General features: G+C 42.3%; 1 protein-coding gene across 1 annotated transcript in view; it reads right to left on the bottom strand.

Moving 5' to 3' along the window:
- The window catches only part of LOC145354567 (protein CC2D2B-like), a 272,448-nt gene that overhangs the window by 176,415 nt on the left and 69,188 nt on the right, over positions 1-26,845 (bottom strand). The window contains exons 5-12 of the mRNA XM_080206030.1: positions 21,352-21,432; positions 20,617-20,658; positions 20,477-20,509; positions 18,497-18,584; positions 9,992-10,060; positions 9,208-9,280; positions 3,969-4,030; positions 3,785-3,880 (exon numbers count right to left, since the gene is read on the bottom strand). Coding sequence (XP_080062156.1) covers positions 3,785-3,880; positions 3,969-4,030; positions 9,208-9,280; positions 9,992-10,060; positions 18,497-18,584; positions 20,477-20,484 — 396 coding nt within the window. The 5' untranslated portion in view covers positions 20,485-20,509; positions 20,617-20,658; positions 21,352-21,432. The remainder of the gene's footprint in view (positions 1-3,784; positions 3,881-3,968; positions 4,031-9,207; positions 9,281-9,991; positions 10,061-18,496; positions 18,585-20,476; positions 20,510-20,616; positions 20,659-21,351; positions 21,433-26,845) is intronic.

Raw genomic sequence — 26,845 nt, 5'->3', positions numbered from 1 at the left:
TTCTCTGGGAGGCTAGAGAGGTGATTGCAGAGCCTCTGGCTCAGATCTTCAGGTCGTCATTGGTCTCTGGTGTAGTCCCGGAGGATTGGAGGATAGCGAATGTTGTCCCATTGTTTAAGAAGGGGAACAGAGACTTTGCCGGGAATTATAGACCGGTGAGTCTTACTTCTGTTGTGGGCAAGGTTTTAGAAAAAATTATTAGGGATAGGATTTATAGTTATTTGGAGTGTAATGAATTGATTAGAAATAGTCAGCATGGTTTTGTAGCGGGTAGGTCGTGCCTTACTAACCTTATTGAGTTTTTTGAGAAGGTGACCAAAGAGGTGGATGGGGGCAAGGCAGTTGACGTGGTATACATGGATTTTAGTAAGGCGTTCGATAAGGTTCACCATGGTAGGCTTCTGCAGAAAATGCAGATGTATGGGATTGTGGGTAATCTAGGAAGTTGGATCAGGAATTGGCTATCAGATAGGAGACAGAGGGTGGTGGTGGATGGTAAATATTCATCATGGAGTACAGTTACGAGTGGTGTGCCTCAGGGATCTGTTTTGGGGCCACTGTTGTTTCTAATTTTTATTAATGATCTGGATGAGGGTATAGTTGGGTGGATTAGTAAATTTGCTGATGACACCAAAATTGGAGGTGTGGTAGATTGTGAGGAAGGGTGTCATAGTCTGCAGGGAGACTTAGATAGGTTGCAGAGCTGGGCCGAGAGGTGGCGGATGGAATTTAATGCGGAGAAGTGTGAGGTAATTCACTTTGGTAGGAGCAACAGATGTGTCGAGTATAGGGCTAACGGGAGGACTTTGAATAGTGTGGATGAACAGAGGGATCTAGGTGTGTGTGTACATAGATCCCTGAAAGTTGGGAATCAAGTAGATAAGGTTGTTAAGAAGGCGTACGGTGTCTTGGCGTTTATTGGTAGGGGGATTGAATTTAGGAGTCGCAGTGTAATGTTGCAACTGTACACTACTCTAGTGCGGCCGCACTTGGAGTACTGTGTGCAGTTCTGGTCCCCGCATTACAAGAAGGATGTGGAGGCGTTGGAGAGGGTGCAGAGGAGGTTTACTAGGATGTTGCCTGGTATGGTGGGGAGGTCCTATGAGGAGAGACTGAGGGATTTAGGGTTGTTTTCGTTGGAAAGAAGGCGGCTAAGAGGGGATCTTATTGAAACATATAAGATGATTAGAGGTTTAGATAGGGTGGATAGTGATAGCCTTTTTCCTCGGATGGAGAAAGCTAGCACGAGGGGGCATGGCTTTAAATTAAGGGGGGGTAGCTACAGGACGGATGTCAGGGGTAGGTTCTTTACCCAGCGGGTGGTGAGGGATTGGAATGCCCTGCCTGCTGCGGTTGTAAATGCGTCTAGTTTGGGGGCGTTTAAGAGATCTCTGGATAGGTTTATGGACGAAAAGGGATTGGTATAGGCTAGTGGGTCATTGTTTTTGTAACTGGTCGGCGCAACATCGTGGGCCGAAGGGCCTGTTCTGCGCTGTAATGTTCTATGTTCTATGTTCTGCCTGGAAGAACCTGTATCTGAGGTCACCATTGCAGTTTTCTTGAAGGTTAACCCATGGAAAACATCTGGCCCGGATTGGGTATTCGGACATGCACTCAGATCCTGCACAGATCAGCTGGCAGAGTTATTCACAGACATCTTCAACCTCGCTTTACAACAATCTGAGGTCCCAATCTGCTTCAAGAAGACAACCATCATCCCGGTAGCAAAGAAAAATCAAGCAGCGTGCCTTAATGAGCCAGTGGCTCTGACATTCATCATTATGAAGTGCTTCAAAAGGTTAGTCATGGCACAAATCAATTCCAGCCTTCCGTACTACCTGGATCCACTGCAGTTTGTCTACCGCCACAACAGATCCACGGCAGACAGCATTTTCCTGGCCCTGCACTCAACCCTGGAACAGCTAGGTAACAAGGACATCTACGTCAGACTCCTATTTATTGACTACAGCTCAGCCTTCAACATCATTATTCCCACGAAACTCATTTCCAAATTCCATCGCCTGGGCCTCAACACCTCCCTGTGCGACTGGATCCTGAATTTCCTAACTTTCAGACCACAATCAATAAGGATAGGCAACAATACCTCCTCCAAAATCATCCTCAACATTTGTGCCCCACAAGGCTGTGTTCTCAGCCCCCTACCATGCTCCTTCTACACCTGGAACTGTGTGACCAAATTCTTCTCCAATTCGATTTTCAAGTTTGCTGACGGCATTACCGTGGTGGGTCAGATCTCAAACAATGACGAGACAGAGTACAGGAAGGAGATAGAGAATCTGATGAACTGGTGTGGCAACAGTAATTTCTCTCTCAACATCAACAAAATGAAGAAGATCGTCATCGATTACAGGAAGCGTAAAGGAGAAAGTGCCCCTGTCTACATCAATGGGGACGAAGTAGAAAGGGTCGAGAGCTTTCAGTTTTTAGGTGTCTAGATCACCAACAACCTGGTCTGGTGCCCCCATGCCGACACTATAGTTAAGAAAGCCCACCAACGCCTCTACTTTCTCAGAAGACTGAGGAAGTTTGAATGTCATGAGGAAGTAGTTAGATTCTTGGAGATGGTTACTGCTTGTGGCAGTGGGGAATTGTTACTTGTCAATTATTAACACAAACCTTAATTGTGTCCAAGTCTTGCTGTAATTAAGAATGGGCAATTAATACTGGCCTTACAGCAATACCCTCATCACAGGAAAAAAATCTTAAAAACTCCCTTTGAAGAAATTTTAATTTGTGATCATTCTGCAATAGAATCAATAGCATCTGCAGGCACAAAGTAACATAACATAAGAACATAAGAAATAGGAGCAGGAGTAGGCCATCTAGCCCTTCGAGCCTGCCCTGCCATTCAATAAGATGATGGCTGATCTGTCGTGGCTCAGTTCCACATTCCCGCCCTCTCCCCATAACCCTTAAATCCCCTCTCTTATCAAAAACCCATCAACCCGCGTCTTAAAAATATTTAGAGAGGTAGCCTCCACCACTTCAACGGGCAGAGAATTCCAGAGATTCACCAGCTTTTTTGTTTCAACATGCATATGAATCCACGATGAAGCAGTTAATTTTGTAGTCAACACAAACAAATCACATAAACTGAGAAAATACTAAAATCTTCAATCTTGAGTTAGTGGATCTCAGCCAAGAATGTGGCTTAGTTTATTTATTAGTGTCACAAGAAGGCTTACGTTAACACTGCAATGAAGTTACTGTGAAAAGTTGCCATACTCTGGCGCCTGTGTGGAAAACCTAAGGGAGAATTTAGTATGGCCAATACACCTAACCAGCATGTCTTTCGGACTGTGGGAGGAAACCAGAGCACACAGAGGAAATCTATGTGGACACGGTCAGGCTCTGCACAAAGAGTAACTCAAGCTGAAAATCAAACCTGGGTCCCTGGCACTGTAAGACAGCATTGCTAACCACTGTGCCACCACGCCACCCCACGTGATGATGATAGACAAGAGTTTTGGTCTCTCCAGGAATCAAGGAAAATGGGGAGTGGTTGGGAATGCATTGTTGAAACCCAAGGTCAGCTACGATCATATTGAAAGTTGGAGCAGGCTCAAAGGGCCGTTTGGTCTACTCCTCCTTTCTTGTGTTTTTGTGTTTTAATTAGCTGTCATCTTTTGCCTTGAATGGTAATTTTATGTAGATTATGACATCACCCAAACCCATTTATATTATTTTCTGATAGTGCATAACTAATTGTTTATCTTCTATCTATTGGCCTCAATAAATGTTCAAAAGATAAGCTTTTACTTACTGATGTCTTATCAAATCTTGTCACTCGTCCATCTCTTAACTGCTGATGAGGTGAAGGTTCGGGCAATTCTTGTAAGAATGAACTTGCGATCCCTGCCTGTGAAAACATACGAGTGAAATATTTTCCATTAAACAACATTTATTAAGCACAAGTACATTTTTAGCAAGCGTTGAGGCACTCTCACCTTGACAGCTTTCAGTTTGTCTCTTACTCTGCTTCGTATTATATCAGCCAGGTAATGTTCATCTGTATTAGAGCATGAAGGCAATGGTAAAAATCCAATCAATTTATTTCGTACAAAATTCACTACAACTATGATAATTATTCAAAGTAAATCAGTTTCAATATAAATGTGTAATAAACACCTCCAGATCAGAAACTTCAAGGTATGTTATGAAATTTGATAGATCCCAACCATTTTTGATTTTGACATGAATGAGAGAATCAGGTGTTTCACTCTAGGTGTGATTCTATTGATCCACTAGGAAGTTTTTATTAAAACAAACCTTATTTAACAATACAGTTTAACTATAACAAAAAGAATTAACATAACCTTTACCAATTGAAATACTTAAACATAACAAGATACAATCATTAACTACTAGCCTACCTATTAGTTCCAATTTAAGCAATATTCCTCATAGGCATAAACGCCTCTTCAAAATCACTCAACACACAACAGACTTACATGCTGGTATGCAGGCTACTAGTATTTCAGCACACTTCTGGACAGGGATACCTATTATCTAGAAGATCACAAACTAGTCTCCTGCTCCTTACAGACCCAAGTAAAAAAGTGCCTGCTTTTTCTCTGTAAGCTTAGCTCCATCCACTAACACACGACTCAGCCTCTGTCAAGCAATCTAATTAAACACTGCTCTAAAAACTGAGGGGGCAACCTAAAAATGTAAACAAAACTACATTAGCTCAGATTAAAACAAACACCCCAATATGTAGGATCAATTCTGCTTCTGCATTTTCAGCATGTGATCTGCCTAGCAGACAGACTGGCACTATAAACCAGAGTTGAATTTTAAACACATCTTTCACAGGAAACATGATACAAGTAAATTTCTTAATGGGTACGGTATTGTCACACTACAAAGATTTATAGCACAGGTTTACATCAAGAAAGCTTGAAAAATCATTATCTAAATTGTTGGAAGACAAAGTACATTCTCTACTTTTTAAAAAAAGTCCCATTGCTTGTGCAAAAAATATAGCATTATTAAAATAAAAATATACAATGCATCCGAAATTAACTTTCCATCTGACGGATCTTCTGGGTGATGCCTTCTTCTAATTTTAACCTACCAATTAAAAGCAAAATTTTTTGATTTATTATTGAAATATCCTTCATAATACACTAACAGGTGTAGAAATTTCTCTCTCATTTTATATAAAAGACTGGAATTAAAATATTTGGGAATGCTTTGAGGAAAGCCAAAGCTCGAAAACCTCTCTTTAAAACAGGAGCATTAGTTTTGTTTTATTTTATTCTCCAGTGTCTTATATAATACATACATCACAAGCTGCAGTGCTGAGCCAGATAGAAAGAACATCTCAGGTATGATCCTAATATATGCTTAGCTAGCACTTCTGCCAGTGTAATTGACCTCTGCGACCTTTGGGGTAGGAAGAAAGAATCCTTGCTGCAGGTTATGGATGATTAATGACAGAAGCACTGGGTTTATTTTGATGCTCACCCATGGTTAAATAATCTTATCAATACACATAACGCATATTCACACACAAAAATGGATGAAATACTAAAATGACAATCGAGATACCTGAGAGACTGTACCCCAAAAGAAAGGACAAACTTCATTTATATAGTGCTGTACCACGTCCTTAAGACATCCCAGTGTTTCATGACCAATTGATTACTTTTGAAGCAGTCACATTTCTTCTGTAGACTAAAGCTGCAACCAATTTGTACACAAGATAAATCACCTGATCAACTGATTTTTGAATGGCGTTGGTTAATGAAAGAACAGTGATCAGTTCACATAATGTTTACACAGGTTTGAAACTTCAGTTGATATAAACTGCTGTAGATGCAGTGAGAAACCATTGCATTCAGGGGCAAAAGTGACTCAAGCAGGCATACTATTATCCTCTCAAGGATAATATGAGATAGATCATAAATGGAAGACATAACGAAAAATGATTTTATTTCAAAAAAAGAGCTTTTGATTGACTGGCAAGGGGAATAAAAACTGTACATCATTGCAGGGGTTTTTTGATGTCTCACTGAGAAGTCTGGAGGCTTATTTGCTTGAACATTAAGTATTTATTAACAACTAATAACTATATACATCTCAAGGTACTTTGTTTGCCTGTATCTTTGTTTCCCGCTCTTGCGGTTCCCCACTCAGGTTCTTGTCCTCCTGCCAATCTAGTTTAAACCCCTATCCATAGTACAACGAATATTGCTGTGAGGATACTGGCGCCAGTCTGCTGAGGTGCAACACACGTGTGCTGTCTCACTGCTGCCTTCTTCCAGATACTTCCACTATAAGATTACTTTCTACATCAGTTTATAGGCAGCACTGTTTCCTCACACTCATATTAACTCTTGCTCTGTCAAACACCCTTATAACACAGAGTCATAGACTCAGACAGAGCAGAAAAGGCCCTTCAGCCCATCGAATCTGAACCAACAATAACTACCATCAAAGGCATGCTAATTCGCTTTCCTGCACTTGTCCCATATCCTTGAATATTATATTTCAAGTGTTCATGTAAATATTTTTTAAAGGTTGTAAGATTTCCAGTCTCCACTATCTGCCCAGGCATTTCAAATTCCCACCACCTTCTGAGTGAAAATGTTTTTCTCAAATCCCCTCGAAATTCCTGTACTTTACCTTAAAACTACGTCCCCTTGTAATTGATGCCTCAACCAAGGGAAAAAGCTCCTCATGATTCTTCACTCAATTTCCATTTACAATACAGTCTCCCCCCCAGCCCTGCTCACCAACGCCCATGCTCATCTCCAGAATGATCTGTGAAATATTTCTATAAATTTTACAACTTCATCTGGGCATTCAGTTCCTTTCAGATTCATTCTTCCATGGTTACTGGCTGCCCCTTGGACTCTTTCATTTGTTAGATCCTCAATCTGTTTCTTAGATTTTTCAATTTCTGCTTTTAAAGGCTGTATTTGATCTTCCATGCCCAACCTTCCTAAGTATAAAGTGCCTTTGGATGTTTAGTTCCCAGTCTTGGGCACCCATCAGCTATATCGCCATAATCACAATTATATAATAATCATTTACATCTATTTGTGCCATTAGTTCATCTACCTGATTACAAATGTTCCATGCATTCAGATAGTGACTTTTGAATTGTCTTTTTAACACTTTGACACAATTTTTTGTAAATGGCCCTATTTGCTGCAAAGCCTGGTTTCCTCTGCCTTCTATTTTTTCTACTTTTCTGTCTTTCGTTTCTATCTTTGTTTCCCTCTCATGCAGTTCCCCACTCAGGTTCTGTCCTCCTGCCAATCTAGTTAAAACCCCTATCCATAGTACAACAAATACCACTGAGAATACTGGTGCCTGTCCTGCTGAGGTGCAATCCATCCAGCTTATTCAGGTCCCTGCCAGTCCAGCATTGGTCTCAATGATTCAATCTAAATCCCTACACTATTTCTGCAGCCTTGTAATCATCTGATCTAGCTCCTCATTCCTCATCTCACTCATAATCCTGAGATTACTTTGAGGTCCGGCTTTTTAATTTATTTCCTAGCTCCCTATATTCTATTTTTACGATGTCACCCCTCTTTTTACCTATGTCATTGGTACTAACTTGGATGTGTCCAATCAGAATGTCCTGCAGCTGCTCAATGACATCCTTGACCCTGGCACCAGGGAGGCAACATACCATCCTGGTATCATACCTGTGGCCACAGAAATGTGTATTTTGTTCCCCAACAGAATACCCTATCTTTTTGGCTCTCCCATTCTTTTTCTCCTTCCCTCTACAGCCAAGACACTCATAGTGCCATAGACTTTGTGCTTGTTGCATTCCCATGAGAAACCATCTCCCCCAGCAGTATCCAAAATGGAAAATCTGTTAGAGACGAAGAGGATCTGAGGGACTCCTGTATCTTGTTCCATGTTCACTGAACTCTCTCACTTACCAAACGCCAGTCTAAACACTCTAGTATAGCCCTAAATAGCACTTCTGTACAGACAAGCCACTGTAAATAACCTCTTTTTATGTTCTCTGAATATACAAACATATGAAATAGCAGCAGGAGGAAGCCACTCAGCTCCTCAAGCCTGTCCACCATTCAATAAGCAGTCTCACAACACCAGGTTAAAGTCCAGCAGATTGATTTGGAATCATGAGGTTTCGGAGCACTGCTCTTTCATCAAGTAAGTAAAGAGGAAAGTCCACAAACACAGCATATACTGGCAAAGATACAATTGTGAGATAATTACAGATTGAAATGCATAGTTCTTTTGGGATCTTGTCTGCTTTCTTGCATCTTTGTAGAAACTTGATGTCTGTGTCAATTTGCGTGATCTTGTTGGAGATCCTCTCCTTCAGCTGGTGGTTTGCGATATCAATGGTAGCCATGACGTGGAGGTGCCTGCGTTGGACTGGGGTAGACACAGTATGAAGTCTCACAACATCAGGTTAAAGTCTAACAGGTTTATTTGGAATCACAAGCTTTTGAAGCATTGCTCTTTCATCAGGTAAAAGAAGAGGAAGGCTTACAAACATGGCATATATAGGCAAAGACACAATTGCAAGATAATTACAGATTGGAATGTGTAGTTCTTTCAAGATCTTATGTGCTTTCTTGCATCTTTATAGAAACTTGATATTTTGTTGAAATGGCGGCGTGGGCTCATTGGGCCAAAGGGCCTGTTTCCGTGCTGGGTTGTTCTTTGTTCTTTGTGTCAATATGCGTGACCTTCTTGGAGATCCTCTCCACTCTGAGCCAGCGGTTTGCAGTGTTGATGGCAACCGTGACGTAGAGGCACTGCCGTTGGACTGGGATGGGCACAGTGAGAAGTCTCACAACATATCATGAAGAATTCTCCAGGTTTATCTCCTCTGACTTGCTTTGGAGTTCTTAATGATTTGTTTTTGCTTCTATGCAAAATTACATGCCCTTTGGTAAGTGAGGTTGAACAGGCAATAAGGTCAGGATGTTAAGTTGCAGCATCAATATATGAAACTAGCTGGTCTTTTCCTGTGAGTTATTTTTGCATGCTTGTACATTACTGCTCATCAAAATCTAAAAAGACACATTTGTATGCCATGCACTGCATAAAAGTTTAGCTAAAATATAGTAACTTGTTAAAACAATTTTACATAAAGAAAAAAAACAGATTTTGTATTCAAAGAATTCTCTTGCTAATATATATAATTGTATCCCATTTATGTGTACTAATCAGAAAACATACCTTCCTCTATATTGGGGTTGCAGTGCCCTTCAATTTGGTCAAGTAACAATGAAGGTTCAGACTGTCCAGCAAGCTAAAAAGAAAACAATGCTTCGGTGAGAAAGTTATCTTCTCATTTTTTGCACATATTCAACAAATGCTGCCTTGTATTAAATAAATTAAATTTTAATTGACTGGATTGTTTAAAATAGACCTAAAATATAAATATGCAATGCTATAGCATTGCAATCAAACCAAGAAGTGGCAAAGATACTGATGAGGATTTCAGTTTCGTAAGGTATAGTGTTAAGGAATTGGAAGAATGAAGTGGGAACAGAAGAGCACAATGGACAGTTGTCATAGTAGCTAATGTATGGGAGTTGAAATTTCAACTTGGTCTAACCTGGGCACAGAAGTTGTGCATCATCAGGTTCAGTTGTGTGAACATCAAGTCAAAGTAAGTTCTTGTTTATCCACAGCTTGATGTCAGATAAATCAGTCAGCCAGATAACAGATTATTGTGGAGTCAAGAAACCTTAGAAACGGCAAGATTTTGTGCAATGATGAAATCAAGTTGAGTTGATCATGAGGGTGAAGTTGAGGAGCCATGAATACAGCAAAATTAAAGAACAAGAAATGAGGTGAAGGATAAAATCAAAGAGATGCAGTATCAATTTACATAATAGTTATTCATGGTGAAGAGGAAGATTGTTTAAGGAAGGAAGTTGCTATGGGACTCAGATTCTTCTTTGAAGTAGTGGAAAAGATTACATTGTTTGTTACATGGCAATATAAAATACTATACCCTCTTCCTTATATTTTCTCTTCTAGCTGAAATTCGGCGCCTTATATGATCTTCTTGTGCGTCCTCATCCTGGAGGACATAAATTTTCAATTAAGTTAATAGCAGTCCAGAATTTGCATAGGGACACCATTTTGGCACTTCACATAGCAATGCCAACCAATGCTGACCTCTCCATAGTTTTTGGAGAGTGTCTGATTTGCTTGGATCAGGTAGTACTCACATTGTTGTAAATGGATATTCTCTGACATCCTGTTCCTGTCAATAGGATAGGAGGATAGTGTTGGGGCACAGGATTGGGGAAGGGATGGAGCTGGTTCTCTCTTTTCACCTTCCCAGAACAACAAATTTACTGGTCCACCTTCCCCCTTGAAATCAATCATAAAAAAAATAAACTCGTACATGATCCATACCATTTCCATGGCCAGCAATCCTGGATTTTCTTCTATTTTATAAAACACAAGCCAACAGTAAATACTTTAAAGTAAGAGAGACCTCTATCATGCTTAATTCAAATCAGTTCTTTCATACAGATTTTAACTTTGTCTGTCAGTACTTTATTACTAAACGTTAAAATATTTCCTAAAACACAATCTTAAAGTAAGACTGACAATCCTTTTCCTTATTTTAAAATTTGGAATTAAGGAAAATATTAACTTCCTGCTGTGTTTTCCCTAAACATTTTGAGAGGTTCTTGCAGCCAGCCTAGCTGATCTAAGTCAATGGAGCTTCTGCTGAGAGATAACTCGTGCATATTTTGATGTTTGACCTTTACATACTTAGAAGTAATGCAAAATAGATGTGATGCAAGCACTGGAATTGTCGTGTTTCTGCAAGCTCTGGCACTGCTCATTAATTTTTTAATCCTGATGCATGACTCAATCATTTTATCCTGGAGTACATATTCCATGTTAAATCCTTGTGACATTTTTGGGAGAATATTGATGACAGAATGCAGAGGGGTGTCAAGAAAATCCTTGATAAAAAGGAGCAGTCAAAGGCACTGGGGTGGAGCTGAACTCACAACATGGCGACCTGGCTGACTTTGGTTCAGTCCTCTCAAACGTGTTATAAATGACAAATTCAGTGTTTTGACATGAATGCTCAGCAGAATAAACTGCAGAATACCAGTAAGAGGCTCAGCGAGGTAGAAGATAAAATCCTTAATGTCAGATGTGCTGTTTCTTCAGTTGAGGCTTAGCTGCAATCCTCAGAGAATCAGCTGCATGCTATGTCAGATATCCTGATGAATCTGGAAAATCAGGTCTGGAGGAAAAATATCCGTGTGATCAATTTTTCAGAGGGAGCCGAAGGCAGGCTGCCCATTAAATGTTTTGGAGATTGGCTGCCATGTCTTTTTTAACCTCGATATGAACGCATGGTGGATCAAGCATGAAGGCGCACATCATATCTTACCCTCGAGGTCCAGGGTTACCCAATGCCCATACGTTTCCAGAGACCGCCAGAGTTTTGAAGGCTGCCAGATGTGCCAGTCTGGCACCTGGGCAATGCCCACTGGGGCCTGCTGCCACTTGGCAGCAATCGGTGGGGGAGAGCACCAGGTCCACGATTGGTGGGGAAAGGGGGTGACGTTGGTGGAGGCTGTACGGCTGTATCGCTGGCCGCAAGCCCCTGCGATTGCAGGAGGAGGGGGTTGCAACTGTTTCTGGCAGCCTTCATTAGCAGGGATCTGATGGCTGTCTTTTCTGTCAGACTCCTGCTACTGTTAATCAGAAGCCTGCACATGTGCACCACCTCCCTCTACAGGTTTTCGGGCACATTAAGTCCCGCCTACAGGCTTCTGCAACGAGCAATAGGTTTGCTGATATTTTTGCAGGCAGAGTACATGCGGCGGGGTCTGAAAACATGTCCAAAATATGCTCCCAGTTTCAAGTCTACTCAGCACTTAGAAAAAAGTACCCAGCAACTCGTGGAAGCCTTGGGACCCAGCAAGCAGCCTTCCAAACGGCCTCCACTTGAGTCTCCCAAATCACCCCCAAAGTCTTTAACTTTGTTGTATTATCAATTTTCTTTTGTTGAATAATTCCTTGTTGAAAAAATGATGTTCACACATTCTGTCCTCTCTTTTTATTTTCTGGTAAGAGTCCACCCCATCACTAACCTGCATTCCTACCCTCTCCATTAATTATGATTTTCTAATTTTGGATGCAACTGAACTCCTCCCCTCAGTATTTAAGTTTAAAGCCCTGGTAACGTGATTTGCCAGGCCTCTGGTCCCAGCATGATTCAGGTGAAGACTATCCCAACAGAACAGCCCTCTCCTTTCCCAGTACTGGTGCCAATGTCCCATGAATTCAAACCCATTTCTCCTACACCAACCTTTAAGCCATGCTTTTACCTCTTCAATCTTATTGACATTGTGCCAATTAGTTCATGGTTCGGGTAGTAATGCTTAAATTAATACTTTTTTAGTTCTGCTTTTTAATTTAACCCCTGGCTGCTCATATTCCCTCAGGAGGACCTCTATCCTTGTTCTACTTGTGTCATTGGTACCTACAATGACAGTATTGGAGTCACTGGACTCTAATAACACCCTTCCCTTGGGTGCCTCCCCTAACCACCTGACTAGCCCCCATGCACCCCCACCAACCCCATCCAAGTTACCTCTCCTGATCCAACCAGCTTCACAAACTTTACTGCTACCTCAGTCTCCTGCCAACTCCACTTACCTCATCCACCAGACCTGCTTACCTCACCACCACACCCACCCCATCCATTCACTAACATTCAAAGTTTAGTTTGTTTAAAGAACTGTTTCAATGGCTGTACAAGGGCTTCCTGCAGTGCCAAGAGAGGTAATACCTTCAATTCTCTCCTGGTCAGCTAATCTGTATTGTTTCAAGCGAGCACGTGTGCCTAAAATTCTAGATTCTAGAAATCTCCCAAACAAACACACTTGGAAGATAATCATATCTGAGAAATGAGGGCCAAGACTGGCTTTGTGAGCAAAAGTTATTTGATTTAATGGACAAACAGAAAAGATCAGAATACTTGGGCATACTACATTTTTGCATAAAACTCATAGTATGCTCAGAAGCCACACAATTTGTGTCCAGATTAAACAGCTCTCTGAACGCAATTATGGAGGAAACTAAAGATAGTGCTATTCATCAATTCTTCTTTCTTGGGCATTGACACTTAATGTTACTTTTCAAGTCCATTATCAACCTAGTGGCCTCCAGTCAAGTCAGTAGAAGCCATTATCTGGGAAAGAAATTTAACAAATAATGTCCTAAGTTTTGGACAGTCATCAATCACCTGCTACCTTGAAGATATCTACTGACTTGCTCCCAAGTCGATCAAATTCAAAATTATCATCTTTATTTACATACTTATTTACCCACTCTGCCTCTGCAATATCTTCCATGATACCCAATGATGCTTCATTTCTGGCCTCCAATTAATGCCCTTCTTCTCAGACCAGCCTCATTTTGTGGCAGAGTTTACAGCTAATAAGGAACTCCCTTTTATAGTAGACTCTCTCCGCCTGTTACGTTCCTCACAGTCTTTAAAAAAAAATCAAAACTAAACAAAATACTGTAGATGCTGAAATACAAAATAAGAACAGAAGATACTGGAAAGACTCAGCATGTCCAGCAGCATTCGTAAGGAGAGAAAGCAGAGTTTATGTTCATTTGGCTGTTCACTCAAGTCATTTGGCTCTTCGTCAGAAGTAAAGAGGAGTATGTGTTAGATATTAAACTGCAGCTATGAGAGACTGCAACAAGATATTGCAACTTTAAGAACAAAAGAAAAATGGCACGGTATGGAAGGGGCAGTGGGGGGAGTTTTCATTGAGGCAATACATGCATGGGATTTTTTTTTAAAAACAGGGTTTGAAATGGAGGAAAATGCTCGCAATCTAAAGTTGTTGAATTCATTTTTTTGAACTTTGAGGGCTGTAATGTGCTTAATTGCAAGACGACATGCCACACTTTCAGCGTGCGATGGTCTTCCTTGGGACATGTGGACATGAGAGCAAGGTGCCAAATTAAGAAAAGCCACAGGAAGATTGGGATCATGCTTGCATACTGAGTGAAGATGTACTCCAAAAACGGTCACCCACTCTGCGTTTTGTCTCCCCAGTGTAGAGAAGATCGCATTGGGAGCAGCAAATACTATCAACCAAATTGAAGAAAGATCAAGTTAAATGCCGCTTAACTTGAAAGGAGTGTTTGGGGCTTTGGTCAGTGAGGAGGGCAGAGGTAAAGGGGCAGATGTTGCACCTTCTGCAATTGCAAGGAAAGACGCTATGGGAAGGGGATGGGGAGTTGGTCATGATGGAGGATTGGACCACGGTGTCACAGACGGAGTAATCCCTGCGGAACACTGACCAGGGAAGATGTGTTTCACAGTAACATTGTGATGAAGTTGGTGGAAATGACGAGGATGATCTTTTGAATGCGGAGCCTCGTGAGGTTAAAAGTGAAGACAAGGGAGCCCTATCATGGTTATAGGAGGGAGGGGTTGGAGGTGAGGGCAGAGGTGCAGAGAATGGGTTGATCCCGATTGAGAGCCCTGTCAAAAATGTGGGGGAAACCTCAGCTAAGAGAAAAAACAAACATGTCAAAAGTACCATTGTCGAAGATGACATCACCAGAAGGAAGGGTGGGCACATGCATGAAGACTTTGTCAAGTTATTCTGCAGAGCACTCAACTACCTAGTTGTTTTGTCTCCCCAGTGCAGAGACCGCATTGGAAGCAGCGAGTACAATTGAAGGAAGTGCAAATGAAATGCTACTTAACCTGAAAGGAGTGTTTAGAGCTTTGAATGCTGAAGAGGGTGGGTTGAAGGGCATATGTTGCACCCTTTGCGAGTGCAAGGGGAGGTGCTATTTTAATGTAGCACCTTGCTGTCATGTCCACATGTCCCAAGGAAGTCCATCGCACACTGTAAGCGTGGAATTTCATCTTGCAATTAATTGGAGGTTATAGTGGATGCCTTGGTGGTTATTTTCCAGACGTCGCTGGATTCCAGGGAAGTGCCGGAAGATTGGAAAACGGCTAATGTTACGCCGTTGTTTAAGAAGGGTGCCAGGCAAAAGGCGGGGAATTATAGGCCGGTTAGTTTAACGTCTGTGGTAGGTAAAATGTTAGAATCCGTCATTAAGGAGGAAATTGCGAGGCATCTTGAAGGGGATTGCTTGATAGGGCAGACGCAACATGGTTTCATTAAAGGGAAGTCGTGTCTGACAAATTTACTGGAGTTCTATGAGGATGTGTCTAGGGCGGTGGATAGAGGAGAGCCGGTGGATGTGGTCTTTCTGGATTTTCAGAAGGCGTTTGATAAGGTACCTCACAAGAGGTTACTACAGAAGGTCAGAGGACATGGAGTTGGGGGTAGGGTGTTAGCGTGGATAGAGGATTGGTTGTCAAATAGGAGGCAGAGAGTGGGGGTCAATGGGTGCTATTTGGATTGGCGGTTGGTGACTAGTGGGGTGCCCCAGGGGTCGGTGCTGGGGCCTCAGCTATTTACCATTTATATAGATGATCTGGAGGAGGGAACTGAGTGTAGGGTGTCGAAATTTGCTGATGACACCAAGATTGGGGGAAAGGCAAATTGTGTGGAGGGTGTGGAGAGTCTGCAGAAGGATCTAGATAGGCTGGGCGAATGGGCCAGGAAATGGCAAATGGAATTTAATGTTGGCAAGTGTGAGGTGGTCCACTTTGGTAGGAAGAATGGTAGGAAGGACTATTACTTGCGTGGCGAAAAACTGCAGCAGGCGACGGTGCAGAGGGACCTCGGGGTCCTTGTGCATGAGTCGCAAAAACCCAGCTTGCAGGTGCAGCAGGTGGTCAGGAAGGCGAATGGGATGCTGGCCTTCATAGCGAGGGGGATTGAATATAAAAGTAGGGAGGTCTTGCTGCAGCTGTATAGGGCATTGGTGAGGCCGCAGCTGGAGTACTGTGTGCAGTTTTGGGCGCCGCACCTGCGCAAGGATATTTTGGCCTTGGAGGGAGTGCAGAGGAGGTTTACTAGGCTGATACCGGAGTTGAGGGGGTTGAGCTATGAGGAGAGGCTGAATAAACTAGGCTTGTACTCGTTAGAGTTTAGAAGAATGAGAGGAGATCTCATTGAGACGTATAAGATGATGAATGGGATGGATAGGATAGAGGTGGAGAGACTCTTCCCGCTCAAAAAAGACAGTAGGACTAGGGGGCACAGCCTCAAGATAAAGGGGGGGCGGTTTAGAACGGAGTTGAGGAGGAACTTCTTCACTCAAAGGGTGGTGAATCTCTGGAATTCTCTGCCCGTTGAAGTGGTGGAGGCTGCCTCGCTAAATATTTTTAAGAAGCGGGTTGATGGGTTTTTGATAAGAGAGGGGATTAAGGGTTATGGGGAGAGGGCGGGAAAGTGGAACTGAGCCACGACAGATCAGCCATGATCTTATTGAATGGCGGGGCAGGCTCGAAGGGCCAGGTGGCCTACTCCTGCTCCTATTTCTTATGTTCTTATGTTCTTAAGCACATTACAGCCCTCAAAAATTAAAAAAAAATGAGTTCAACAACTTTAGATTGTGAATTTTCTCCTCCATTTCAAACAGTTCTACCACTGTTTACCATGTGCTCTGCTATAAGATCTTTGTAATGGATTATGAATTTTTCCCACTACTGAAGTCAGGCTGACTGGTCTATAATCCTGTTTTCTCTCTACCTCTTTTTCAATAGTGGGGTTACATTAGCTACATTAGACCCATTCTCTTAGGTCCATCATCCACCAGTCTGAGGGCTCTCTGCTTCTTCCTTGACCCAAACAACCCCTGTCCTCCACCACTTCCCTCCGCCTGGCTGAACCTGTTCTGTTACTAAACATTTTCGCCTTTAACTTGTCTCACTTCCTGCAAGTAAAAGGTGTGGCAATGGGTACCCACAAGGGCCCCAGTTATGCCCGTCTTTTTATGGGTTACATGGAACATTCTTATCCCAGTCCTATTTAGGCCCATTCCTACAACTCTTTTTGCATTACATCAATGTCTGCATCAGTGCCACTTCAAGCTCTTGCCTGAACATGGAAAAATTTATCAATTTTGCTTCCAATTACCAATACTCTCAGCTTCACACAGTCCATTTCCGACATTCCAGTAATACACTGGCCATTAATACTTATTACAAACCAAGCAACCCCCACAGTTCCTCACATCTTGCTTCCTGTAGGGAATCTATTCCATCCTTCACGTTTTTCTGCTGCATCTGTTCTGATGCTGTCACCTTTGAAAATGGTGCATGACATATCTACTTCTCTGTGTTACCGAGGTTTGACATGGCACTCAGGTTCGACCCCTTTCCTGCACCTCCGCCCTCACCCTTTCCCCTCCCTCTCAGAGCCATGATTGAGTTTCCCTTGTCTTCACTTTCCACCGCACCAGCCTTTGCAAAGGACCATCCTCCGTTATTTCCACAAACTCCAGCATGATGCCACCACAAAACATATCTTCCCCTCATTCCCATCAATATTCCATAGAGGCTGCTCACTCTGCGACAGCCTGGTCCACCCTTCCATCATACTCAACTGCAATGGCACCTCCCCTTGCACTCGCAAAGGGTGCAACATATGACTTTCAACTTCACCCTCTTCAGCATTCAAGGCCCTAAACACTCCTTTCAGGTTAAGTAGCATTTCAATTGCACTTCCTTCAATTGTACTCGCTGCTTCCAATGTGGTCCCTACACTGGGGAGACAAAACAACTAGATGAGTGCTTTGCAGAATAAGTTCACAAAGTCTTCAAGCATTTCCCACCCTCCATATTGCTTGTCATTTTAATTCAGCATTTTTCTCTGATGTCCACATGTCTGTCCTTGGCCTTATGCAATGTTCCAGTGAAGCCCAAAGCAAGCTGGGGAAGCAGTATCTAATCTTATCAGGCATGTTATAGCCCACAAGAGTCAACATTTGAGTTGAAGAATTTTTGACTGTGACCTTTCTCCTCTATCTTAAAATCCTTTTCTTAAATATTCCATACATGTATTGTCTCAATGCATCATCCCCCTCCCCTTTCCGCATCAGGCCATCTGTCTTTTGTTCTTAAAGTTGCTACTACTTACTTCAATCTCTCACAGCTATCGTTTAATATTTAACATATTTCTCCCTCTCTTTAGTTCTGACAAAGAGTCAAACAAACTCGAAATGCTAACTCTGTTTTCTCTCCTTACGGACGTTGGTAACCTGCTGTCTTTTTCCATCATTTTCTGATTTTTTAAAAATCTTTTCAGTGTGCTTTCAGTCAACTCTTTTAATTTCACAATTGGAATATTCTTTCATGTTTAAAGGATCTTAGAAGGTTTTATTCAATTTAAAGATACTAATACAATGTTGCTTTCAGTTGTCCTTCTCAGTCAACGGACTTTGTTTATAAATGCAAAATCCTAGCATGATTGCTGAATAATCTGTTTTGCTGTCAATCATAAAAGGAATGAAAGTTTTGACATAGCCAATTCTTTAATATAAACAGTTGACTAACTCAGTGAAGGAAATATTTGTCACCTACCCATAATGCCTGCATTGGCAGTGAAGCTGTTTCATCACTGTCACTTTGAGAATCTTGTGATAATGATGATTCAGCTGGAACCTTCCTCCTAAAGAGAAAAGGAAAATGACTAGCATAAATTATTTTTTAAACTTATAAATCATTACACTATTGACATTAAAATTGCCTAAGTATGAAATGTAAACATGAACTCATAAACCTCCTACTACACTGTCACAGTAAAACAGAATACAGGATTTAAGTAGTACACAACCACATCAAAATTGTTTAACGTTCAAAGCCAAATATACATATCATGTACCAGGTACAGATATTTGAAAATGTAAGCCACATACAAAAGGCTTGATTTAACAGGGCACTGTATTCCCCACCCACCAAATTAAATAGTCAGTTGGGAGCCTGCCCACAAAGAGGCAGCTGCCCTGCAGCCATTTTATGCTCAATAGAGATTAATTAGCTCAGGCCGAGGCTTCCAGAAAGAAACCTCGCATTGAACCAATTAATCTCTGCTAAAGCTTAATATGGCTGCAGGGCAGCTGGCTTTTTTGTTGGTAAATCGGATTGCCCAGCACTTCTGCAGTCCCAGCAACATCAGTGGGACTGGAATCTGAAGAGTAGATTATGAAAGCCATACTGAATGTAGGTCTAGGGTATCGAGCAAGTTGAAGGATCAGGTTTGAGAGGCTGTGAGGAGGTGTAAAGGAGGGATTTGGCCTGAGGGGAGAAATGCCTCCAATGGGCACAGGAGAATCCCCAAAGGAAGTTCCCATCCCTGCTTTCTTCCCAATACCAGTTGCCTCAGTTAAGCCTACCAGGCTACTCACTTTGTCAGGTTGGAAGACTCCACTACAGGTAACATAGCAGCAGGGGTGGTATGAGGCACTTAGTTAATTACTTAAGGACTTCAGTATGCTCAAGGACAACTGGAAAGATGTCTCTACTGCTATCTAGTAGGATTTTTTCCATCACAACTATCCTGAAATAAGGTGCATCAAAGCATCCTGTGGGATAATAGCTACCCTTGTCAGATTATTGTTTGTTGCATATTGTGCAAACTCATGAATGGTTCCAAGGCTGCCACATTTGATCCTGCCCAGTCTACCCCAGATTATGCCTGAAGGGGTAACATATGTCAAAAATTTGAGCAAAAGGTGAAGCTAGCCATTTCATGCTGTACAATGGAGTAGCAATACAAGCAGTATTCTCTGCTAACAGGATGTTACTGTCAAATCACAAAGGTTTTCTATCTATCACAAAAAATAGTAATGTGGTGTATGGGTTTCTGTGCCAATATGATGGGAGGTGCACAGGCTGTACACCCCACTCACTGGCCAGTTGGAACAAACAGCCCATCTGTTTGGCTGTTCCTAAAAGACAAAGTACAGATGATAGCCAAGCAGTCTGTGCTTGCAAAGCTCAAAATATACTACCCTATTCTAGTTGCAATTGGACATCATTTGCTGAACAGTCACGATTATGCTAAGAATTACACAAAAAACCAAGTTAATATTATCAGTCAAGATTTCAATGTGCCTCACATGCATGCTGGAAGCAATATATCTTCACACACTGGGCCTGTCCTTTGCAGACAGAAGAAGCATGACCACGCATTGTATCTTTTTCAACTAAACATTTGGGGAGTAGCCATTCATTCCCCAAGACAATGTCTTACCCAGAGTCAACTTGACTGGCTTGATTTGAGACAACTGTTAACTGTTCCCTGCTACATTCTCTATATCAATGCATCTACTAATCAGAGTCCACTTACCAACCAATCAGCACTCTTTCTCATGCAGTATAAAATATTATTCCCGATATTATTGATAGTCTTGTGAACTGTCCAGATGAGTGCAAAATAAAAATAACAGCATGCCACGTTTTACAGAAGTAAAGCCTAAAGTGAATACTCAGCACTCAAAATTTCCAAAGCAATTTGTTGCGAATTAAATTATATTTGTAAATGTAAATAATCAAACTTACCATGCCATATTATTAAGCTTGGTCTATAGCCCTTAAAAAGAGAATGATATTGATATTTTCTAGATGATATTAGAACAAAATAATTTAATAAAATTATAATACAATTAAAAGCTCAATATTCATTTCTATTAGGTTTATCTGTTAACACTAAAAGTAGTTCAGCAGCAAAATTATCCAGTAACCTAAAGTAAGCAATTTTAATAAAACACAATTTAAAAAACATATAAAAATATCAAAAGTGACTATAAAATTCACATGAACTAAGCCGATATAGAATATAAACTAGAATATGCGAAGTTCAGTCATTTCAGAAAATGAATTTTGGTCTGCTTTCTATTGAAAGTACTTCATTCACAAAGTATTTGGCAGAGAAAAGTTTCATCAGAGACTCTGTTGTACTTGCTCGTTACAACTTGCACAGAATTAAGCACCATGACCATCAGTGGACAGTTTTTTCTTTTCTTCTTTCATCTGATTTTTGGATCCAATCCATTGGGCCTTTGCCTCCAGCAGCAGCAACAGCTGAAAACTCATACTCTCGAAAGAGTTAACTACTTCAGAGTTAGTCATCAATGACTAGGTGAGAGAGATTGCCAACTGAGCAATATTCAGTCACTTCCAGGTAAAAGAATGAATTTTTTATAACTCTGTGTGATACAACAATTGTCAACGATTGAAACTTTTGTAAATACCATGTTTTAATCAAAGCAATGCTGCCATTCTCGATAAAAAGTTTATTCATGCACTTTTGCTGTTAGTTTGTTAGAGCACAAACAAATATTCTTTCACAAAAATACTGGAATTCCCAAACATAAGCAATTTTCTCCTTCGTCAATCATTCAACTCAAACCAGATGGTAATTTGTTGAAGCTCACCCAAATATTTTCTTGTTGTTGAAAACTAAAAATTTTCTTGGATATAGTCTACATCAGCCCATGCCTGGACCCAGAATGGATCTGTACAGAAAATATTATGCAAAAACAAGTTATTTCCAAAATGTTTAGCAACACTTCCAGCAAGACAACTTAGATATCCCAAGGTCAGCCCTCCCACAGTCTGGCTGAACCTGGACGAATTTGAATTAAGTAGCTTTAGTGGAAAGGGCCTCTTTGAATGGAAATTAGAACTAACCAATAATTCGAAGTTTCTAATTAAGTGTTACATTTTCAATGGGAAATAATTCTTGCAATATTTTATTTCAATTATGGTAACTTGAACATTACAACTTCAAATTAAGAGCTATGGTCTGGGCATATTCAAAATTAGCAGACAATGATTACTCTTATAACAATTATATTGTGTAATAATTGAAATATTAAAACAATTGTGTTAGAAACCTTGCATAAATGTTGTATCACCAACCTTGTTGGTGATACAAACTCCCCAGTTTGTGCTAATGGAATATCCACGAAATAATAAGAAACAAGAACAAAGTAGGATTGGTGATAAGTTTACATATGGAATGAGACAAATGGAAGGTCCAACGGTCAAGAGGGCGGTCTCTGCAAGTGTCGTGGCACGCGAAGAGCAGGACAAGACACAGAAGACGTCCTGCTCATCCACTGTGCCTAGTCCCATCTCCAACCATCTTGACTCTTGTCTTGCCACTGGATGTAGATGGAAATTGGGAAGAGAGTGAGGCTGACGCTGCGCAACTCTCCCTCACTTTAATCCAAATCACGCGGTAGTCTCGCTAGTGTCCTGTCAACCCCTGAAGTCCTGTGGCATTGGGTGAGCGATGAAGCAGCAGGTGCAGATACTGGAGCTATAGTCACGGACCTGCACACAGGCAGCTCACTCTCATGGTTGTTTTCCGCTGACCGAAGCAGCAGTGAAACCCGGCGTTTACCTGGACGACTGAGCAGTCCTCTTTAGGAACTGCTCACCTCCGTAGAATAAGGAAGGGGCTACAAAAGGTGCCCTTAACATTGCCTGCTTCACTACACCCTGGCCAGTTTACCGCAGCTGGCAGGGATCCCATCTTGCAGTCGAACAAATCAGATAAAACACAAGGTGACACCCCTCACCAGTGGCACTTGGAATCTGCACACACTTTTGGATAACCCTACAGCAGACAGACCAGAGAGAAGGACAGCCTTAGTTGCCAGAGACCTTGCAAGATACAACACTGACATTGCAACCCTGAGTGAAACTCGTCTTGCCAATGTAGGTCAGTTGACTAAAACTGGAGGTGGATACATTTTTTCAATGGGCGTTGTGATGCTGGAGTTGGATTCGCCGTCAAGAATCACCTTGTTCGGAAACTTGATAGTCTACCCAAGGGTGCGAACGACCGGCTAATGACATTACAGTTTCTGCTACAGAACAGAAGTCAAGCCATCCTGATCAGCGCCTTTGCCCCCACAATGAACAACCCAGACGAGATGAAAGACAAGTTCTACGAAGAACTAGATACCCTACTGCAGTGAGCAGTACCAACAAGCTGATCTTGCTTGGCGATTTCAATGCAAGAGTAGCATGTGATTCTGCAATCTGGCAGGGAGTCATTGGGAGGCACGGAGTGGGCACTTGTAACAGTAACGGCCTACTCGAAGACCTGTGCAGCACAAGACCTCCTCATAACCAACACAACCTTCCGTCTGCCTACCCTTAACAAGACCTCTTGGATGCACCCCCGCTGCAAACATTGGCATCTTATCAACTATGTCATGATAAGAAGAAAAGACAGGCAGGATGTCAGAATGACCAAGGCCATGTGTGGTGCTGACTGCTGGACAGATCACAGACTGATTGTCTCCAAAATGAGGCTCCGCATCAGACCCAAGAGGCAGCCACAAGGAAGCAAGGTTATGAAAAGAATCAATGTGGCCAAGCTAAAGAACCCCAGCATAGGTTCAGCACTGGCTGAAGACTGAGAAATCAAGCTTGCTGATCTACACCTCGCAGGCAGTGCTGAGGACAACTGGGAACGCTTCAGGAATGTTGTTCATATATCTGCACTGAAGATGCTCAGGCCCTCTACCCGCAAGTAGCATGACTGGTTCAATGAGAATGATGAGGAGATACAGGCTCTACTTGTTGAAAAGCACCATCTTCATCAGGCCTGTCAGAATGACCCATCATCAGCTGCCAAGAAAAATGCTTTTACCAGTGCTCACAGGACAATCCAAAATAAACTGCGTAAAATGCAGGATGCCTGGCTGAGTGCCAAGGCAGATGAAATACAGGGATACACTGACAGCAATGACTTGAAACGGTTCTACGAAGCCCTCAACACTCTCAATGGAGAGCAATCAGCAAGTATGCGACAACCACTGCGGAATCTCGCTGCTCTCCATCACAGGAAAAACCCTCACAAGAGTAGTGCTAAATCTTCTGGTCACTTAACTGGAGCTAGGCCTGCTTCCAGAGTCACAGCGTGGCTTCCACAAAGGTTGCGGGACTATCGACATGATTTTTGCTACGCGCCAACTTCAGGAGAAGTGTCAGGAGCAGAATCGCAAGCTCTACACAACCTTTAGAACATAGAACATTACAGCGCAGAACAGGCCCTACGGCCCACGATGTTGCACCGACCAGTTAAAAAACAATGACCCTCTAACCTAAACCAATCCCTTTCCATCCATAAACCTATCCACGGATCTCTTAAACGCCCCCAAACTAGGCGCATTTACAACCGCAGCAGGCAGGGCATTACAATCCCTCACCACCCTCTGGGTAAAGAACCTACCCCTGACATCCATCCTATAACTACCCCCCCTTAATTTAAAGCCATGCCCCCTTGTGCTAGCTTTCTCCATCCGAGGAAAAAGGCTATCACTGTCCACCCTATCTAAACCTCTAATCATCTTATATGTTTCAATAAGATCCCCTCTTAGCCGCCTTCTTTCTAACGAAAACAACCCCAAATCCCTCAGTCTCTCCTCATAGGACCTCCCCTCCATACCAGGCAACATCCTGGTAAACCTCCTCTGCACCCTCTCCAAAGCCTCCACATCCTTCCTATAATGTGGGGACCAGAACTGCACACAATACTCCAAGTGCGGCCGCACCAGAGTTGTGTACAGTTGCAACATGACGCTGCGACTCCTAAATTCAATCCCCCTACCAATAAACACCAAGACACCGTATGCCTTCTTAACAACCTTATCTACTTGATTCCCAACTTTCAGGGATCTATGTACACATACACCTAGATCCCTCTGTTCATCCACACTATTCAGAGTCCTCCCATTAGCCCTATACTCGACACTTTGTTGACCTCCTGAAAGCATTCGACACCGTAAGCCGACAAGGCCTGTGGAGGATCATGTCAAAGTTTGGCTGCCCCCCCCCCCCAAATTCATTCAGATAGTACGCCAGTTCCACGATGGCATGATGGCCAGAGTCCTGGATGGCGGGGAATCCTCCGAGGCATTCCCAGTCACCAATGGCGTCAAACAGGGCTGTGTGCTCACACTCACAGTGTTCAGCATGATATTTACTGCCATACTGAATGATGCTGGAATCCACCTCACGTACAGAATGGACGGGAAGCCCTTCAACCTGCGGAGACTTCAAGGAACTACCAAAGTGAAGGAGGCTGTTCTGAGAGACTTCCTTTTTGCTGATGACTGCGTCCTGTATACTGGGCCAGAGCCAGAGATGCAAATCGGTATGGACAAATTTTCCATGCCTTGTGACAACTTGGGACTCACCATCAACATTAAAAAGACCAAAGTCATGCACCAGCCTGCTCCTTGTGCACTGCACACAGAACCCATAACCACAATCAAAGGGCAGAAACTACAGGAAGTGGACCAGTTCACTTATCTTGGCAGCATCCTCTCTCAAGCAATGACTATTGATACAGAAGTTAACTGCAGAATAGCAAAGGCAAGTTCTGCTTTCGGAAGACTGCACTCCATTGTGTGGGAACATTGAAGAATCAGCCCAGCAACAAAACTGAAGGTCTACAGCGCCGCGGTACTCACTACCCTCCTGTATGCCTGTGAAACGTGGACTGTGTATCAAAGGCATGCAAGACAACTCAATCATTTCCACATGACTTGTCTTCACAGAATATTACGCATCAGATGGCAAGACAAAGTACCAGACACTGAAGTTCTCTCTGGAGCAAGTCTACCATCAGTCCACACACTGCTGATGAGAGCGCAGCCCCGGTGGGCAGGTCATGTCATCTGTATGTCAGACAAGCGCATACCCAAGCAGCTTTATGGGGAACTCTCTGCTGGAAGATGCTTGCATGGGGGGCAGAAAAAACGTTTCAAAGACACACTCAAGCCCTCCCTGAATTTGCTTGACATAGACACAACCACCTGGGAAACGCTGGCACAAAACCGCCATACCTGGCGCTGCCTCATTCACAAAGCCTATCAAGTTTATGAAGCAAGGTGTATTGCTGAAGCACAACTTAAGCGCAAGCTGCGCAAGTCCACAGCCACCAGCGCAACAACGACAGTGTCTACGCAAGTCTGTCCGATATGTGCCAGGACATTCCATGCCTGAATTGGCCTGATCATTCATCTTCGTACACACTGCAACCAGCCTCAAATTGACTAATGCTATCAAAGTCTTCATCGATGATGATGGGTGAACAACACATGGGAGTTAACATGAAGCCTTATAGGGTCAGTTATCTTCCTTACATCTCCGTTTCTTCACTTTGTAAAGTGTTTTCCGGGTAATTAGCTATCTCAGCTATAAATGTGAGATCAGGTGTAATGCAAGTTCATGTCATTTTGGATCTAGTGAATCCTTTGCTTGAGAACCATGAATTGAATTGGAATTGTTTTTTGGAGTAAACAAGGAGATGGATTAGGGACTTATCCTGTGCATTCTGTGTACTGACTTTGTAACTGAGAAAAGAAGTTTTTTTGAATATTGGATGAGCACTTGACGGAAATGAACTTACAGGGCTACGCCAAAAAAATGGTGGAATTGGCTGAATGACCTCCTCCTTCTATGCCATAATGGCTTTATGCAAGTTTGATGAAAATAGTGAAAGGATAGAAATGCAATTTCAGAACAAATGAGATATTGGAGGCAGGTAATTTAGTGTCATCTACATCTGCAATGAGGGATCGCAGTAGTTGGAAGGTCTTGAACCCAAGACCTTCCTTAATGCATCAGGAAATTCAACTGTCTCACAAGAGGCCAAAATACCTGTTTCCACTGGCTCCTTCCCATAGTCTCTTTCTAAGCACTACTTTATTTTGTTTACAATGCTTTTGGACTATATGCTGATCCCTTCTCCAATTACCACCTACAAACACATCGCATGTCAAGTGCACCATTAGCAAGAATACACATTCATTTTTTTGAAAATTTCCCCTTAAATAACCTGTTGAAACAATTGTAACCATAAAGCTGCCTATCCTTCACTGCAACGCCATTATTTTTCTTTAA

Source organism: Carcharhinus amblyrhynchos, chromosome 17 (assembly GCF_965287045.1).
Source record: "Carcharhinus amblyrhynchos chromosome 17, sCarAmb.v2.hapA, whole genome shotgun sequence".
Lineage (NCBI taxonomy): Eukaryota > Metazoa > Chordata > Chondrichthyes > Carcharhiniformes > Carcharhinidae > Carcharhinus > Carcharhinus amblyrhynchos.
This window is presented reverse-complemented; position numbering and strand designations above follow the sequence as displayed.